The sequence below is a fragment of the Quercus lobata genome, chromosome 9 (genome assembly GCF_001633185.2).
Source record: "Quercus lobata isolate SW786 chromosome 9, ValleyOak3.0 Primary Assembly, whole genome shotgun sequence".
NCBI classification, from domain to species: domain Eukaryota; kingdom Viridiplantae; phylum Streptophyta; class Magnoliopsida; order Fagales; family Fagaceae; genus Quercus; species Quercus lobata.
In genome coordinates this window covers 18370231-18388828 of record NC_044912.1, presented here as the reverse complement: position 1 = coordinate 18388828, position 18598 = coordinate 18370231, and the positions used below count along the sequence as shown (strand labels likewise).

Below are 18598 nucleotides of genomic sequence, written 5' to 3'. Positions count from 1 at the left end.
TCGTCCATCTCACATTTTGGCTACATTCAACACGTTGCTTCTTAACAACATAAAAAATTTCGTACCATAGAGCATAATTGCTCTTATGGTAATACCACCAACCTATAATTTTCGGGAGGCTTTTGACATTTTCGTTTTAAACTCTCATCAACCTATAATTTTAGGAGGCTTTAAAACCTTTTTTTTTTTAACTCAAGAAAGGAATCCTTTCTCTTCATGACACAAACAGTGATGTAAAAATTGCAACCTCACCCTCATTCAAAACAGAGAACAATATAGGCAGTATTTCTGGCCTCTTCAAAGCTCATAGGCCTAACGTCCTTAGTCTTAAAATACATTTTCCAATGCAAGCGTTTTCATCAAGTTGTGTAAATTTATTAAAAACGTTCAGTACCCTCTTGTTTCCTCCTGTAAACAAGTTCCAAGTTTTGATTTTCAGCTCAACATCAAGTAGGTCCCTTAAAAATGTTATGCCGGACAATGGACATGCTGGACAGGATTCAAAAAATTCAGGCAAAATATCACATAAGCAAAAGTCTACTAAATAGACTCAAAAGAGTTTCTAGGTAGTTATTCTTCAGAACATGATAAAGTTCCACCAGAGAATATTCAGGTCCATCCTCTTAACTGGAACACACAAAATAACCTGACACTACTAGCATTCTTCAGTGATTTAAAACTAGAGGGAGATTTCATCATGATCAAGTTCAAGCACTCAAGGTGCCTGAGTTTTTGCGGCACTGGTGCAGCATGTCCATGTAGAACTGGCACTTGCTTATGTCGCTTCCATAACCTTCCAGGCACTGCAAGCCAAAAAAAAAAATGTTGAACTTAGTCTTGCTAGGAAACTATGGCCACTCAATACCACCACCAAGATTTCCAACTGTTCGGAAACTAGTACCCAACAGTTTGAAAAACATGTTATACCCAAACAGCTTTTTTTATAAATAAGTTATGCCTAAATAGCTAGGTAGCAAGGAAAATGAGAACGGGTAAAAGGGGTGAGAAACAAAGAAGGAAGAACTTGAAGAATTATATATATATATATATATATATATATTTTGATAGGTAAGTAAAGATTTTATTGACTAAATCATGGGATATGAGCAGTTTGATCCAATTCAGCATCAAGTTCAAATAACTCTCATAGCATGGTCAAACAATGAAGATAGAAGATAAACAGGAATTATTTTGTAATGGATTGATATCCGCATTCAGACCAAAAGCATTTCCAAAAGGCTCAAAAGGAAAAGAAAAGAATTTATTCAGAACTAGGGAAAACAACTTGAAACCAAATTGTTCAATTAGAGAGACAATTAAATTTATATATATATATATATATATATCATAGACAAGGTGGTATGAGGAGGAGAACCATACATCAATTAAGGCCTTGGATTGATCAGCACAAACAGTAGAACTTCCAACACCGTTTGTATTTGGAGCTGGTGGAACATCAGAAGCTGATGAAGCAACAGTCTCATGCTTAATGACACGAGGACCCATCAGAGCATCCATGGCTCTGTGAGCAATAGAAGTACCAGTACCCCAAGCCAAGCCTACGCATCAACAAATAAAGTGCTGTAAGATTCCAGGAACTCATATACACACACACACTCTCTCTCTCTCTCTCCCTCTCTCCCTCCTAATTCATAAGAGAGATAATTGTGGCATTCAGAAACACTTAATACTCACCATCTGCAATAGTGGCACCAAGTGATCCCATTACGGATCCACTTTGACCTTGTGCAGGCACTGGACGAGGAGGAGCAGCAGCCGCTGTAGAAACAAAACAGTTTAAATAATATGATAAGATTAAATATGAAAGACAATTATCACTAAGTAATACAATCAAAATGATAAAGAATGTTCATTGTCTTACATATGACAATATTAGACATCTACCTCATTATACCAAAAATACCAAACCCAACTGCTCAAACAGGAATTCTCTCATTCCCAAGAATAGCACGTGTTTACCCAAATGTTCAAGGTAAAGACAATAAAAGCACACCACACAATAATCGAGTGCTCTAAATTGCCAAAAACACCAAATTGATAGAAAATACAAGCTAAAATTGTGTTTGGCATAAAAGAAAATAATCAAATCAAAGATCCCAAGAGAAAAATTCTGACTTCTCCTTATTTCATGTAACTAGTGAACACTTCCATAGGAAGATGTCACTGGGATTACATTATATAAATGCTAAAAACAAAACATTTAGCATACCCAAAGGAAGAGGCCTATAAAAGGAAACACAAAGCAACATAAGAAAGAAAGGAATACCCTCTAGAAAACTAAGCAAACAAGTCATGCACAATAAAAGGTTCACATAATCCACACATCATTTTACCTGGCTTAGGAGTATTACTTGGTGCAGCACGGGCTGCAGGGCGGGAGCTTCGGGAACTTGACCTTCCTACAAAATAACAATACAATGTATGTTTTAGAGTTTCAGATCACTTGGTGAACAGCTAGCTAATGATATTACAAATCTAAAATAAATATATTCATATGCACAAAACAAAGACGAGACGAGCATTCATACAATACACAATTCAAGAAACAATTGGTTAATTGTGATTGGACTTTGAAGATTGAACACAATTTAGCTGCTAGTATAAAATGCCTTTTTTTTTTTTTTGTTTAAATGAAACTCATGGACAAATTTTCACTTTAAAAATACATTTGATTTAAAATCTAAAAAGCGTAAACATGAACAATGACATGAGACACAACATTTCTTATAAAATAAGGACACGAGAAATTTATTAATATAAATCTTTAGGCATATTTCATATTATTATAGACATTTTTATTTTTAATATTAAGTTATCAAAATAAAAAACTAATTATCATATTATTTTAGAACATATAAAAAAAAATCAAAGAAAATTTACAAAAATAAAAACCATCACAGCATTTGAGGATACGGGTGATGAACACATCAAGAGTTATTAACTTTAAGACATCAATTCAAAATTAAAATGTATAATATCCAAATAATTGTCAACAAATCTATAATATCCAAAGACCAGCTCTAGGCCTGGGCCTAAGGCTCCCATTACAAAAAGCCCAATCCCTTTTATAAAAAAGGCTCCACTCTCCTTATAGAAAAAGTTTGTGCACTATTTTTTCTAAATCACTATCTACACATCAAGTTATGTGTTCAATTCATCACATCAAACTTGATTCAGATAGTATTAAATAAATTTATTTTAATTGATACATAAATATAAAGCTGATCTTGATTATATCTTTTTTTTTTTTTTTTTTTGAACAAAAAATCCCCAAAACTCAAATCATCACAGTATAGTAAAATTTATATCATCAGAAAATTTTATACCAAGAAATCCTCAGATCCAAGCACAACCCAAGAGAATATATAACACAAAAAAAAAAAAAAAAAAAAAATGAAAGAAACAAAGAAACGGTTTCGAAACGTACCACCACCACCGCCAGAGCTTCGGCGAGCCATTGTTTTGTGAGAGTGTGAAAGCAACAGAAAGAGTTAGAGAGCGATAATATAGAAAGTGTGAAGATTTTTTTTTTGGGTGACAGAATGGCAATGTGATGAAAATGTGAGAAAGTTTAGGCTTTGTATACGAGTATGTTTTTGCGTGGGCAAGAAGTCTTCTGGAAGATTCTGCTTTATTTATAAATGTGGCTTTTTAGGCTTTTAGCTAAAAAGATTTTTTTTAAATGTGGCGCTTTCAGAGCTCTCTCCTATAACATTGGAATTTGGATCAGTTTCTTGGCCCACGGTAATGGAACACCTACAACATTATACCTAAATGGAGTATATAATTATTTTAGCTTCACAAAAAAATATAAAAATTCATAATATAGTAATGGAGTTGAAGGTAAAAAAAAATTAATTTTTTATTTTGCATTCACGTTAAAGGTAAAAAATATTGTAATAGAACACCTATAACAGTATAGCTAAATAGCTATATAATTATTTTAGCTACACAAAAAACATAAAAATTCATAATATAGTAATGGAGTTAAAGGTCAAAAAAATTAATTTTTTATTTTGCATTCACGTTAAAGGTAAAAAAAATTAATTTTTTATTTTACATTCACACTACTTTTTATATTTTTTATTCTTTCTGCATTTCATTCTCCTTTCTCCATGTCTTTCTCCTCGTGACCTCTCCATCTCTTCTTTCTTCCTCCACAAACCCTTCTTTCTTCCTCTACAGACCCATCGCCGATCTGCACGAGCCTAGTCACCACAAACCCATCGCTACCGACCCATGCTCGACCACCAACGTGACCCATCTTGGCCTCTTTTCTCTATTTTCAACGTTTCGGGTTTGTGTTTTGAGCTGGGTTTTTGTTTCGGGCATGGGTTTTGGTTTGGTTGTATTGATTTTTCTACTTTCTTTTTTTTTGTTCTTCTTCACTAGTTTTGATGGGCACAGCGAGGTTGTGGTTGTGCAGTGATTTTCATGGGTTTGATGGTGGTTGTGGTTGTGTGTTGGTGGTTGAATGAAATATTATTTTATTGTGTTAAAAGCTAAAATAGCTCCACTGTTGTAGGATGTGAGAATGTAAAATAGAAAAAGTAACTTTTTGTGATGCTAAAAAGCTAAAAATTTAACTCCACTACCGTGGATGCTCTAACTACAAAACTTGTTACGAATAACTTTTCTTCTATTATTTTCTAAATTTTTATCGATAATTTTTCTATGAGTTATGGAATAATTCTACGGTAACCCAAAAAAAAGGGGTTTGGTATCCATTAATAGGTAACCTGCTACATCAAGTTACTTTTTTCTTACATTTGACGATTTCATCCTTACATTGTACAGTTCCAACATCATATGTGACAGTTCTTTTCTTATATTGTGCAGTTCCTTACTTTTTTTTCTCATATTTGACAGTTCCATCTTCATATTGTACAGTTCCAACGTCACATGTGGTAGTTTTATTATCATATTGGGTGGTTCCCTTACTTTTTTCTCACACTTAACAGTTCCATCCTCACATTGTGCAGTTCCAACATCATATGTGACAATTCTTTTCTCACATTTAGTGGTTCCCTTACTTTTTTCTCACATTGACGGTTTCATCCTTACATTATGCAATTCCAATATCATATGTGACAATTCTTTTCTCGTATTTGGTGATTCCCTTACTTTTTTCTTATATTTGACGGTTTCATCCTCACATTGTATAATTCCAACATCACATGTGACAGTTTTTTTTCACATTTGGTTGTTCCCTTACTTTTTTTTCTCACATTTAACGATTTTATCCTCACATTGTGCGGTTTCAACATTACATGCGATAGTTATTTTGTCACATTGGGTAGTTCCCTTCTTTTTTCTCACACTTGATGGTTCCATCCTCATATTGTGCAATTCCAACATCACATATGACAGTTCTTTTGTCACATTTAGTGGTTCCCATACTTTTTTTCTCACATTTGACAGTTCTATTTTCACATTATGCAGTTCCAACATCATATGTGACAATTCTTTTGTCATAATTGTGTGTTTATTGTGGTGTCTAAGGTTGGAAATAGGGTGACTACACAATTAGCAAGATATACAAAAAATCCAATCCAAAGATTGTTGACAATTTTAAAATTTTCAATAAACACTTGAATTGAAATTATAGATCCAATATGAAATAGTCATCAATCAAGGCTGCTACACCAGGTTCTATGTTTTTTAGGCATTTTCATTAGATCCACGTGTACGGAAGTGTCCCAAATGACTGTCCGACACGGGTATAACCACCCCAACTAAAGTGTTTATGCAATTTTGTTTCATAAAATTATTATTACATTTGGACCCATCTAAAACAAAATAAACATCCTAAAAATTTTCCACAATAACAAAAATTATCAATAGAAAAGCTAAAAAAGATTAAGCACAATTGACCAATTTTACCAAAAACGAACAACCCAATATTTTTTTTAAAAATTATCAAAATAATTTTGTCCTTGAGAGTTTAGCATTTCAACCATAATGATAAGTGTAAGCCTCATTTGAGTTTGCAGAGCCTCCACTAGCTAAGTTTAAGAGAGCCCTAATAGCAATGAAATGTTTTCGTTGTTGAAGACTTATCAGTGCCACAAAGCACTGGTCTCTCTCTCTCTCTCTTTGCATTCAGGGTTTTGCAAAATTTATACAAACTTTTCATTCTAAAGCCATTTGATATTTGTTCCTACGAAATATTGGAATGTGTAATTTGAACATAATTGGTTGTTAAACGGTCAATTTTCATCTCTATACTTTGTTAATTCATATGGGTGGCTAATAGTAGCCCTCACTAACTCCTCAGTGTAAGTAAGACTTATTTACTAGGATTTGAGACTAAACCATATAATTTATGGCATTGTCTTCTTTTAGTTGCTTCAATCTCTCTCTCTCTCTCTCTCTCTCTCTCTCTCTCTCTCTCTCTCTCTCTCTCTCTCTCTCTCTATATATATATATATATATACAATCGTTTTAGAAGCAATTCTGATACTCTCTATCTCTTGTATTTCTTGATGAAGTTGTTTTACGCTCTGTTTGTTTTAATGTAAAATAATTTTGTACCCAAGAGCATAACTGCTCTTACGGTAATCTCATCAACCTATAACTTTAGGGAGGCTTTTGACACTTTCGTTTTAAACTCTCATCAACCTATAATTTTAGGAGGCTTTAAAACTTTTTTTTTTTTTTAACTCAAGAGGAATCCTATCTCTTCATGACACAAACAGTGATGAAAAAATTGCAACCTCACCCTCATTCAAAACAGAGAACAATATAGGCAGTATTTCTGGCCTCTTCACAGCTCATAGGCCTAACGTCCTTAAGTCTTAAAATACATTTTCCAATGCAAGCGTTTTCATCAAGTTGTGTAAATTTATTAAAAACATTCACTACTCTCTTGTTTCCTCCTGTAAACAAGTTCCTAGTTTTGATTTTCAGCTCAACATCAAGTAGGTCCCTTAAAAATGTTATGCTGGACAGGATTCATAAAATTCAGGCGAAATACCACATAAGCAAAGTCTACTAAATAGACTCAAAAGAGTTTCTAGGTAGTTATTCTTCAGAACATGATAAAGTTCCACCAGAGAATATTCAGGTCCATCCTCTTAACTGTAACACACAAAATAACCTGACACTACTAGCATTCTTCAGTGATTTAAAGGGAGATTTCATCATGATCAAGTTCAAGCACTCAAGGTGCCTGAGTTTGGCGGCAATGGCGCAGCACGTCCATGAAGCCCTGACACTTGCTTATGTCGCTTCCGTAAGCTTCCAGGCACTGCAAGGCAAAAACAAAAGTTGAACTTAGTCTTGCTAAGAAACTATGGCCACTCAATACCACCACCAAGATTTCCAACTGTTCGGAAACTAGTACCCAACAGTTTGAAAAACATGTTAAACACAAATAGCTTCTGTTTTTTTAATAAATAAGTTATACCTAAATAGCTAGGTAGCAAAGAAAATGAGAACGGGTAAAAAGGGTGAGAAACATAGAAGGAAGCACTTGAAGAATTTTATATATATATATATATATATTTTGATAGGTAAGTAAAGATTTTATTGACTAAATCATGGAATATGTGCTGAAGGTGTGATAGAGACAAATTATTAGATATGAGCAGTTTGATCCAATTCAGCATCAAGTTCAAATAACTCTCGTAGCATGATCAAACAATGAAGATAGCAGATAAACAGGAATTGTTTTGTAATGGATTGATATCCGCATTCAGACCAAAAGCATTTCCAAAAAGCTCAAAAGGAAAAGAAAAGAATTTATTCAGAACTAGGGAAAACAACTTGAAACCAAATAGTTCAATTAGAGAAACAATTATATTTAAAATAAAAAATAAAAAAATCATATACAACGTGGTACGAGGAGGAGAATCATACATCAATAAAGGCCTTGGATTGATTAGCACAAACAGTCTTCTGCTTATCGACACGAGGACCCATCAGAGCATTTACAGCACTGTAAGCAATAGAAGCACCAGTACCCCAGACCAAGCCTATGCATCAACAAATAAAGTGCTGTAAGATTCCAGGAACTCATAAATATATATATACACTCGCTCTCTCTCAATTCATAAGAGAGATAATTGTGGCATTCAGAAACACTTAATACTCACCACTTGCAAAAGTGGCACCAAGTGATCCCTTTTCAGACCCACTTTGACCTTGTGCAGGCACTGTATGAGGAGGAGGAGGAGCAGCCGCTGTAAAAACGAAACAGTTTAAACACTCGATAAAATTAAGGGTCCGGTTAATATGTGCCCTAAAGACACATATTAAGCCATTCATTTTTAGAAACATTTTCTTGAAAATTGAAAAAACATTGACAGCTTTTTTAATTCCCGAAAAAATGTTTCCAAAATTAAATAAGAAAGACAATATCACTAAGAAATCCCATCAAAATGATAAGAATGTTCATTGTCTTACATATGACAATATTAGACATCTACCTCATTATACCAAAAACACCAAACCCAACTACTCAAACAGGAATTCTCTCATTCCCAAGAATAGCAAGTGCTTACCCAAATGTTCAAGGTAAAGACAATAAAAGCACACCACACAATTATTGAGCGCCCTATATTGTCAAACACACTGAATTGACAGAAAACACAAACAAAAATTGTGTTTGGCATAAAAGAAAATAATCAAATTAAAGATCCCAAAAGACAGATTCTGACTTCTCCTTATTTCATGTGACTAGTGAACACTTCCATGGGAAGATGTCACTGGGATTACATATATAAATGCTAAAACAAAACATTTTGGCATACCCAAAGGAAAGTGCTATAAAAGCAAAAACAAAGTAACATAAGAAAGTTCACATAATCCACACATCATTTTACCTGGCTTAGGAGTACTACTTGCCGTGGCACGGGCTGCACGGCGGGAACTTCGGGAACTTGACCTTCCTGCAAAATAAAAATACAATGTATGTTGTGATTGGACTTTGAAGTTTGAACACAAATTAGCTGCTAGTATAAAATGACTTTTTTTCTTTTTTTAAAATGAAACTCATGGACAAATTTTAACTTTAAAAATATATTGATTTAAAATCTAAAAAGCGTGAACATGAACAATGACACATGAGAAATTTATTAATACAAATCTTTAGGCATATTTCATATTATTATAGACATTTTTATATTTAATATTAAGTTATCAAAAAAAAAAAATTATCATATTATTTTAGAACATATAAAAAAATCAAAGAAAATTTTAAAAAATAAAAATCCTCACAACGCATTTGAGGACGCAGGTGATGATCACATCAAGATTTATTAACTTTTAAGACTTCTATTCAAATGTATAATATCCAAATAATTCTCAACAAATCTATAATATCCAAAACCAGCTCTAGGCCTGGGCCTAAGGCTGCCATTACAGAAAGCCCAATCCCTTTTATTAAAAGACTCCAAAAAAGTTTGTGCATTATATCTCCCACGTCTAAAAGCTTGGTTTGGTTAGTATTTGTACATTTAATTCATCAAATTAAACTTGATTGGGATAGTATTAAATAAATTTATTTAATTGATATTTAAATATAAAGCTGATCTTGATTATATCAGGTGTTTTTCTTTGAACAAAAAATCCTCAAAACTCAAATCATCACAGTATAGTAAAATTTATATCATCAGAAAATTTATACCAAGAAATCGTCATATCCAAGCACAACCCAAGAGAAAATATAACACCAAAAAAAAAAAAAATGAAAGAAAGAAACGGTTTCGAAACGGACCACGACCACCAGAGCTTCGGCGAGGCATTGTTTTGTGAGAGTGTGAAAGCAAGCAAAAGCGTTAGAGAGCAATAAAAGTGTGAGCGTTTTTTTATTTTTTATTTTTGTGAGAAAATCGCAGATGTGATGAAAGTGTGAGAAAGTTTGCTTTATATACGAGTTTGTTTTTGCGTGGGCAAGAAGTCTTCTTTTATTTTTTTGGGATGAACAAGAATTTTATTCACAATACAAAAACAGAAGTACAAAAAGGATAGAAGAACCTCATCCTTAAAGATAATCTCAAAACAGGACCACTAGCTAGAGCGTGAGCTGCTTGATTGGGCAAGAAGTCTTCTGGAAGATTCTGCTTTACCTTCTAAATAAATAGTAAAATACCAATTAAATATAGAAGATTCTGCTTTATTTATAAATGTGGCGCTTAGAGTATCTCCATCTGGTTTTGCCATCCTATCTTATTTTACTATCCTAAAATGCTACTTTATCAATTATACCATACCATTTTACAATACACCAAACATCCCAAAATTCTATTACTTCCATTTTATTAAAATATTTTTTTTAATCTTTCTTTATTATTTATTTCCAACGTCCTGCCAAAACTACCAAAAACCACATCTTGCAAATCAGAACCACCAACCCAAAAAAAAAAAAAAAACCACATCTAGCGGGTAGCAACCAACCCCAACAACCTGCAACCAAACTCGGCAAAGAAGAGTCTTTGCCACCAACCCCAGCAACCTGCAACTAGCCATTGCCAGCCACTACCACCGGTGGCAAAAAAAACCCACAAAACCTCAACCATCGTAAACTCTCTGTGACCCATTCCAAACGCACCTGAGACCCACGGCCACACCCATCTGCAACCCACGAAACCCATAGCCACACCCATCTGCAACCCACGAAACCCATGGCCACACCACCTGAGACCCACCCACCATACCAAAACCCAGCAAGCCACAAATCACAAAATTGACAATCCAATCCCACCTCACAAATCATAAAAGCGACAACCCAATCCCCATGAATCCGATCTCACCTCCAATGCCCACGAATCCAATCTCCAAGCTGATGCCCATGAATCCAATCTCACCTCAATGCCGAGAGTCTTGGGTCTAAAGAGAGTCTTGGGTCAGAAGAGAGAAGCATCTAACTTATTGGAGAGAGTCTTGGGCCTGAAGAGAGAAGCATCTAACTTATCGGAGAGAGTCTTGGGTCTGAAGAGGCAAAGAGCAGATGAGAAAGAAAGAAGGAAGAGAGAGAAAAAAGAGAAAAAAAATGAGAGAAGAGAGAGAAATTCTCAGGTTAAAAATGACCTCAAGTATTAAAAAATTATTTTTTTATACCATTCAACTACAGTACCATCTTACATTTAAGATGGTACTGTAGTTATATGCCAAAAAAAATTTAGCATTTCCCATATGGCCTTCTAGCTGCTGAGCGTGTTTTGGGCTTGAATGGTAAAAGGAGCTTACATTTGGCATTTAGCATTTCTAATGCTAATGCTCTTAGAAATTGTCTTTTTAGGCTTTTAGCTAAAAGATTTTTTTAAATGTGGCGCTTTCACAGCTATCTCCTAAAACATTGGAATTTGGATTAGTTACGTGGCTCACAATAGTTGGCTTGTAACTACAACAAAATTTGTTACGAATAACTTTTCTTCTATTATTTTCTAAATTTTTATCTGTAGTTTTTAGATGAGTTGCTATTAAGATATTTATTAATTAATTATTTTTTAAAAGTTTTATCTTTAAGTTATTTATTAATGACCTTTATTTTTTTAGAAACCATTCATTAATAATTTTTTTTTAGAGTAATGTTACAAATACAAACTATTTTACAACATTTTTACAAATTACTAATGTGGCTGTAGTAATTTTCAAATAATCATTAACAAACATAAATGTGATGTAAATGATAGACTCATATTAGAGCTAATAAGAATTTACTATATCAATAGTTTGTAAAAGTGTTGTAAAATAGTTTGTGACTGTAGTATTACTCAATGTGATATTAGTGGTACACCCATATTAGAACTTGTGGGGTCCAATAATTTGTGGCCCTGACCCATTTTTACATTGGGGCCTAAGGCCCGAGCCGAAGAAGGGTATAGCTAAGGATAGGTAATAAAAGTCCAAATAGTCTTGAGACACAGCTGATGATGATTCTGTCATCGGCATATCCGAGGTCCCCCTAGAAGGAAGGGCAAAAACGGTATAGGAACAGTTTGGGAAAAAAAATCTAAAATATCTATGTCAATAGAGAAGGAGACGCTGGATAGTATAACGACCAAGGACAAAGGGAAAGCTGTCATTACTGTCATTCAAAACTCTGCACTTGGTAGAGCCATACTCTTCAACTTTTATAACCACCCCCAACTATTCTAGGTATGGGCTGATGGGACAAGTATCAGTCCTGGAAAGTCGAACCCACACATGGACGTTGGATAAGGTATACAGGCTAATATAAAAGGAAAAGTAAGTAATCTAGAGGAGGGGTTGGGAAAAAGGGCCAGGAACTAGAGCCTCCCAGTCCGCCTCCAGGAGAAAGATTCCTTGAGCGAACACAATTTAATTCTGTATGAACACCACGAAAAACCACCGTCCAGTGACCAAGGCTTAGCCTTTCAAACCCATGCTCTATAAATGATATTGTTTGGGCCTTTTTACGTGCGAACCCAACAGTATTATGGGTCGTTACAAATTATGTCCTTACAGAACTAATAAGAATTTGTCATATCAATAATTTGTAAAAATATTATAAAATAGTTTGTGATCGTAACATTATTATTATTATTTTTTTAATATCAAAATCCATTAACAATTTAGTAGTTAATTTTTCAAAACACTTGCATTATTCCATATTCTAAAGCCTACACCTTATTTTATTTAAATATTATTTCTTAATTATTTTTTATTATTTTCTTCTAAGCTCAAAACCCGCCAAGCTTACATTGCCTTATGAATTAAACTAGACCCTCCACCAAGTCGAGAATAGCCACTAAGTTGCGTGGAGCCATATTACTAGGTCTTGGGGTCAAGGAGGATGATGATTGGGATTGTGATGTGCCTTGCACCATTGTTATCAAAAGAGCAACCCAAAAAGAGAGAAATATAAATAATGCAAAAATAATATTACCCATAGATAAAAAGAAACTATGACATTTTTTTTAAGGGCATACATTAATCATCAATTTTAGAAAAATGTTTTATAAAAAATTGAAAAAATTGTCAAAAAAATTAGTTACCTTTCCATATTTTTTTTCATTAAAAAGTTTCTTTAAATGGTCTACTAATTAATGCTCTAAGTGTATGTGATGATAAGACCCTTTCTAAAAAACGGAACTAGCCAATGTGAGAATTTTTGGGTTTTCCTCCCAAAATTGGGGTCTTATCCTAAATTAGGGAGCACATTGTTATTGACTTATTGCTCTTAAGTATCCTTTTTTTTAGAAGACTCTTACATATCAATTAATCTATATTTATAAAGGTGTGCATAAGTCAGGTTGAGGGTTTTTTCAACCCAACCCACTATGGTAGATTAAAAAAAAACTCAACCCTTCTAAGGGATCCAACCTAACCCACGTGGATCAGGTTGGATCCATGGGTTGGATAGTTTTTTTATATTACAAATTACTACTATTATTATTAAATTGAGCATTAAAAAAAAAAAAAAAAAAAAAAAAAAAAAAAAAAAAAAAAAACACCACAAATAAGAGCAAATTTATTAATAAATAAACAAAACCAACACAAATTATATGAGGAGAACTTAGGATTTGGGTTATAAAAAAGTGAATAACAAAACTATATAATGGTATATTTTTAAATTTAAAATATATATTAAATATAGGTTTGTCAAGTTAGATTAGACGGATTTAAAAAATTTATGATCCAAACCCAATACGGCCCACTATAAATAATAATTAAAAAAAAATTCACAACTCAATCCAACTCACCATCTCCTAGAAACCAACCTAACCCAACGAACTGTGTTGAATTGAGTCAATTTTGGCAGGATTGCTACGCACCCAAATTCCTTCTGTTCTGTACGATCATATCGTCCCTCTCATGGGCTTCCTTCACACATCATCGTCGTTTCTTTCATCTCCTTCCCAGTTCCACCTCCCATCTCTCCAACCCCACAGTCACAGCCGCCGCATAACCAAACTCCATAGCCGAACCTTCCACTCCATCTTCACCACAATCACAACGCCACCGCCACAACCATTTCCTCAAATTCCAAAACTCTTCCACACAAGCACCCACCTTCTTCACCACCGTTCCCACACAAACATGCCCTTCACGCTCCACGCTTCACCACATGACTCACACTCCACCGCCACCACCACAAACTCCAAGCTAATCCTCATCACCTCCTCACTCACCATAGCCTTAGCCGTTGCCAACCGTGTTCTTTACAAGCTCGCCCTCGTGCCCATGAAGCAGTACCCCTTCTTCTTAGCCCAGCTCACAACTTTCGGGTAAGCGCTTCCTTTGTTTTGTCCCCAAAATTTATAGTTTTTGAGAAATTTCTTTGGGACACACAATATTGTGATTGAGATTCTATCTGGGTTTCTTTCATTTTCCGGGAAAGTGCTTTGCTTTGCCTAAAAATCAATTCTTTCTGAGAAACTTCTATGGGGCACAGAATAATGTGATTGAAATGTCACCTGGGTTTGTTTTGCCCCCAAAAAAAAATGTTGACTTTTCAAGAAATTTATTTGGAGCATGCAATAATGTGACTTAAATGCTATCTGGGTTTGTTTTGCCCAAAAATGAAGTATATTTTAGGAATTCATTGGTGCACGCAATAATGTGATTGAAATGCTAACTGGGTTTGTATTATTTTAGCTATGTGGCTATATATTCTTCAATATTGTATATGCGATACCGGGCTGGAATTGTGACTGATGAAATGCTAGCTCTACCCAAATGGCGGTTCATGGCTATTGGTGCCTTAGAAGCTCTTGGAGTAGCTACTGGGATGGCTGCTGGAGGTATTGGAATATTAGTTTTATTTGGATTCTGTAATTAAATGCCAATTTTCAAAGTTGGGTTTTCTTCAGTAGTATAATTGCTTGAGTAATGCTGCTTCTACAAGTGTGTTGTTAAATTCATTTGGTACTTGGGGTTGTATTTTTTCAATGTATTATATAGCAAAGGGTGGGGTGAGTGGTCGATAAGTCTAGGTACACAACTTTTTTCACAACTGCTGATGTAGCCTATTGTGATTGGTGTGTGATGATAGTGGTGTAAGTTGTGGGCTATGTAAAAATCATGTTGCTCCAATCACAAATTGTCATTTTAGTATGTTGTGAGAAATGTTGTGAGAAATGTTCTTTCCCTAGGATTCTTGTTTGGTTTAGGTTGGATATGAACTGTGTAAAAAGGAATAGTGGGTTTTAGGTGGTTTCGACAAAAAATGAATAGGAAAAAGTTTGAGTAGTATGGTTTGGTTAAAAAAAGGGCTTTATACTGAATGTTATGTATATTCTACAGCCATGCTTCCTGGACCGGCTATACCAATACTGAGTCAGGTATTTTTTGTCACACTTGAGAATAAACTTGATTATACAGAGCATGGGAGTAATTATGATTTATAAATAAACTTGATTATACCAACTATGCAAGTATTTTTGGTAAAGGTTGTGGGTAAGACTAGTTTTGTTTTCTGCAATGCTACATGAGTTGGATGCTAGCGTTTAGCCCCGTCCTGTCAAGCATCTGAGTGGCTGATGTCTCTTTCATATTGATTTTTGCACCCTTCATTTTGCAGACATTTTTGGTGTGGCAGCTGGCTTTTTCTACCATCATCGGGAGAAGTTACTCATTCAATCAAATTGCTGGCTGCTTACTTGTAGCTACTGGTGTGGTGGTGGCTGTTGCCAGGTATGTTGAAGGCACGGGGATATGAATTTTATTAGGGGCATCACCAGGAGTTATTTTGAAATGATTGGTTTGACTATCTATAAATCTTTAATGGTGTGCATTGTGATTGATATTATAATGGAAGACCAGAAATTGGATGAATTCAAGCATACGGGTGATCACTTTTCAGACATTGTACTATAACTGTTTTCTAGAGAATCTCTGGTACTATAACATTTTCTAGTTTTGAAGAACGTGTGAAAAAGAAAGAAATGTATAGTATCTGCATTTTATCATGGGGTAATCAAAATAACAAAGACGGTTTTGTATCTTACCCACCAAAAGAATCAATTTTGCAATCTCTTATTTCAGCCCTGAAATTCTTTGATTTCAGTTCCTAGTGAATATCTATTACCGTTTCTGTTTTCTTACCTCCATGTATTGGACTTCCACTAATCATTTTCTGGTTTGTATTAATTTTGTTGCTTGGTAACCTACAACTATCCCCAGAAAGAGAGATGATATAACCAGCAAATAAAAAGTTACCGAAATAGGATGTGTTCTTAAATTTTAATTTGAGGTATGAAGTTATTGGTGCTGACAGCACTGAAAATGTTTCAAATGTTGCTGAGCGGTGAAAATCCTTCACAGTGAAAAGGGACCTTCAGTTTCTGGTGTCACGTCATTTTGTGTCTTGCTTTGGTTGTGTCCTTTGCTGGAAGACACTTGATATCATTTCTGGTCTGTTATTGAGGCGCTTGGAAAAATCTGCACTGTTTAAACTGATTTCATAATTTGAACTAGCAAATTTTCATTATTATTGTGGACTCGCTTTCTACATATGTAGTTCCACTTGTGGATCCCTGATTATTGTTTGTATTTTCCACACTTGCAGTGGTTCTAATGCTGATCAGATGCTATCTGGAGTTGATTTTATGTGGCCAGTGCTAATGATAGCTTCCAGTGCTTTTCAAGCTGGTGCATCTATTATCAAGGTCACAGAAATGAACTAATATCATACTTTCAATTAGAATCTGCTTAAACACATTAATTAAACTTGAACTTTTAACTTTGTACAGGAATTTGTTTTCACTGATGCTGTAACCCGCCTTAAGGTATGGGAATTTGTTCGTCTTTTTTTAATCCTTTTTTTTTTTTAATTTTTTAATTTTTTTTAATATCAAAGCTGGCCGTTTAACATTTGTAGTTGATGTGAGTGCATTTTGTTACTAGAAGTTCTTAAAGTCATCAAATTATTTTCCTGCAGGGAAGGTCACTTGACATATTTGTGGTAAATTCTTTGGGATCTGGATTCCAGGTAATTGTCCATTCTTTGGGTTAGTTCTTAAGTGTCAATCTGATATACAGTTAATAAGATCCAACTTCCTGTAGGCCTTAGGGAAAATCACACACTTTACCTTGAACTATTGATGGCTACATCTGGGACTGTAACAAGTCCAGAAAGCTGCTGTGTGACATATTATATGACTCAGTTCCATATACCAAGTTTGTTTTGATTTGAGATTTGTGATAAATTCTGCAGATTATTTTATAATGGATAAACTTTAATTGACATAGTAAAAGCAAGCGTAGAGAATAACATTTTTAGTTTTAGTTCATTAAGTTTAGCTAAGACAACGTATATCCATTTGATGTTCAGGATCATCAATACTGAATCAAATATTTTTCTTTGTTGTTGAATTCTTCCTTTGACTTGTAGGCTCTTTTTGTGCTTTTCTTTTTACCTTTCCTGTCAAGAGTGAAGGGCATACCGCTCGGCCAACTGCCTTCTTATCTAAAAAGTGGCGCTGGTTGCTTTCTTAATTTTGGAGCCAATGTGCCAGGTATTTTAATTGATATCTAGCTATTTTGATATGTAATTTTTACTTCTCTTGCATTTGGGGTTTTCTTTGCATGCACACAATCAATATGCTGTGTAATTAGCATACTGTATGAGGATTACTTGAAAGCAGTAGATCTCCCATCAATATAGATTAGGTTAGTATTTATTTATTTATTTATTTATTACACTTAAGCTTACTTATGGAAATTCTCAAAATTAAAATCAATATTCAGCTCTTTGTTATACAATCCAAATTTAAACAAATCTGATTCCAAAATCACAGCTACAAGTTACCATGAAATTAGTTATGTTGGAGTACTGCCACAAACTGAAGTTGGAGTACTGCCATACAACTGAAGGTTAGACAATGAAGAAACATGCTAGATTTACAAGTTGGAACTAATGAGTAACTTTTGTGTAGTTTAATTTAGAAAGTGTGGGTAATTCTCCTTTTCCCTTTGGAAATTTTGATTCTTTTTTAAAGTTAGTCCTTTCTTAAGTTATTCTTTAACTTTTACATCTGTCAAAATTTCCAGGTTGTGATGGGGCTCCGTTGCTTCCACTGCTTTATATAACGATCAATTTGGCTTTCAACATATCCGTGCTCAATGTAGTAAAAATTTCTTCAGCAGTTGTTTCTTCTCTTACTGTAATGTTGTCAGGTATTCTCTCTCTCTCTCTCTCTCATTGTATGCTGTATTGCTGTGTACATCTACATGCGCACGTGCACACAAACATATATACGGACGTCTGACCAAATCTATAGTTTTCTACAATCTTTTTGCTAATGGGTGCTTTGTTATATTTGCAGTGCCAATTTCAATTTATATTCTATCCCTTCAATTGCCATATCTTCCAGAGGCCACTAGCTTGAGCCCCTTTTTCCTCTTAGGCAGTTTGATTCTTGTATCAGGTCTTGTAATTTACAGCATACCCCAACCTGCCAAGCATGACTCCAGAGATGGTTAACTTATATGATTATTCGAAGCAGCTCAAATTTATTTATTTATTCTTTTCTAATTCAACTGTACATATTGCAACGCCATTCTTTGTTTGGATTTTTTCTTCAGCACATCTCTTCCATCTTAACGGGACTATTAACTATTTTCATTGTTAATCATACTTACATGAATTTTCCATCCTCAGAACCTA

The 18598-nt window shown here is 34.3% G+C and overlaps 3 protein-coding genes across 4 annotated transcripts; 1 reads left to right on the top strand and 2 right to left on the bottom strand.

Annotated features, from left to right (window-relative positions):
- Positions 1–353: 353 nt before the first annotated feature.
- On the bottom strand, positions 354–3594 carry LOC115960557 (coiled-coil-helix-coiled-coil-helix domain-containing protein 10, mitochondrial-like). Its single transcript, XM_031079499.1, has 5 exons — positions 3449–3594; positions 2355–2420; positions 1696–1779; positions 1381–1559; positions 354–803 (listed from the first exon to the last, which is right to left on the bottom strand). The coding sequence occupies exons 1-5, from the start codon at positions 3477–3479 to the stop codon at positions 708–710; spliced, it is 456 nt and encodes a 151-aa protein (XP_030935359.1). The 5' UTR covers positions 3480–3594; the 3' UTR covers positions 354–707.
- Positions 3595–6844: 3250 nt separating this feature from the next.
- On the bottom strand, positions 6845–9878 carry LOC115962310 (coiled-coil-helix-coiled-coil-helix domain-containing protein 10, mitochondrial-like). Its single transcript, XM_031081220.1, has 5 exons — positions 9740–9878; positions 8847–8912; positions 8118–8204; positions 7882–7997; positions 6845–7270 (listed from the first exon to the last, which is right to left on the bottom strand). Exons 1-5 carry the CDS (start codon positions 9765–9767, stop codon positions 7184–7186), a joined length of 384 nt encoding a protein of 127 aa, XP_030937080.1. The 5' UTR covers positions 9768–9878; the 3' UTR covers positions 6845–7183.
- Positions 9879–13728: 3850 nt separating this feature from the next.
- On the top strand, positions 13729–18598 carry LOC115962222 (protein CLT2, chloroplastic). 2 transcript variants are annotated; one of them, XM_031081122.1, is made up of 10 exons: positions 13729–14216; positions 14587–14732; positions 15235–15272; positions 15512–15624; positions 16499–16598; positions 16683–16718; positions 16871–16921; positions 17324–17447; positions 17730–17805; positions 17983–18056. In XM_031081122.1, the coding sequence occupies exons 1-9, from the start codon at positions 13804–13806 to the stop codon at positions 17801–17803; spliced, it is 1095 nt and encodes a 364-aa protein (XP_030936982.1). In that variant the 5' UTR covers positions 13729–13803; the 3' UTR covers positions 17804–17805; positions 17983–18056. The 2 variants fall into 2 exon arrangements, with proteins under 2 accessions (XP_030936982.1, XP_030936981.1); XM_031081121.1 differs by lacking the exon at positions 17730–17805 and adding an exon at positions 18258–18598 and having other exon boundaries at positions 13731–14216; positions 17983–18108.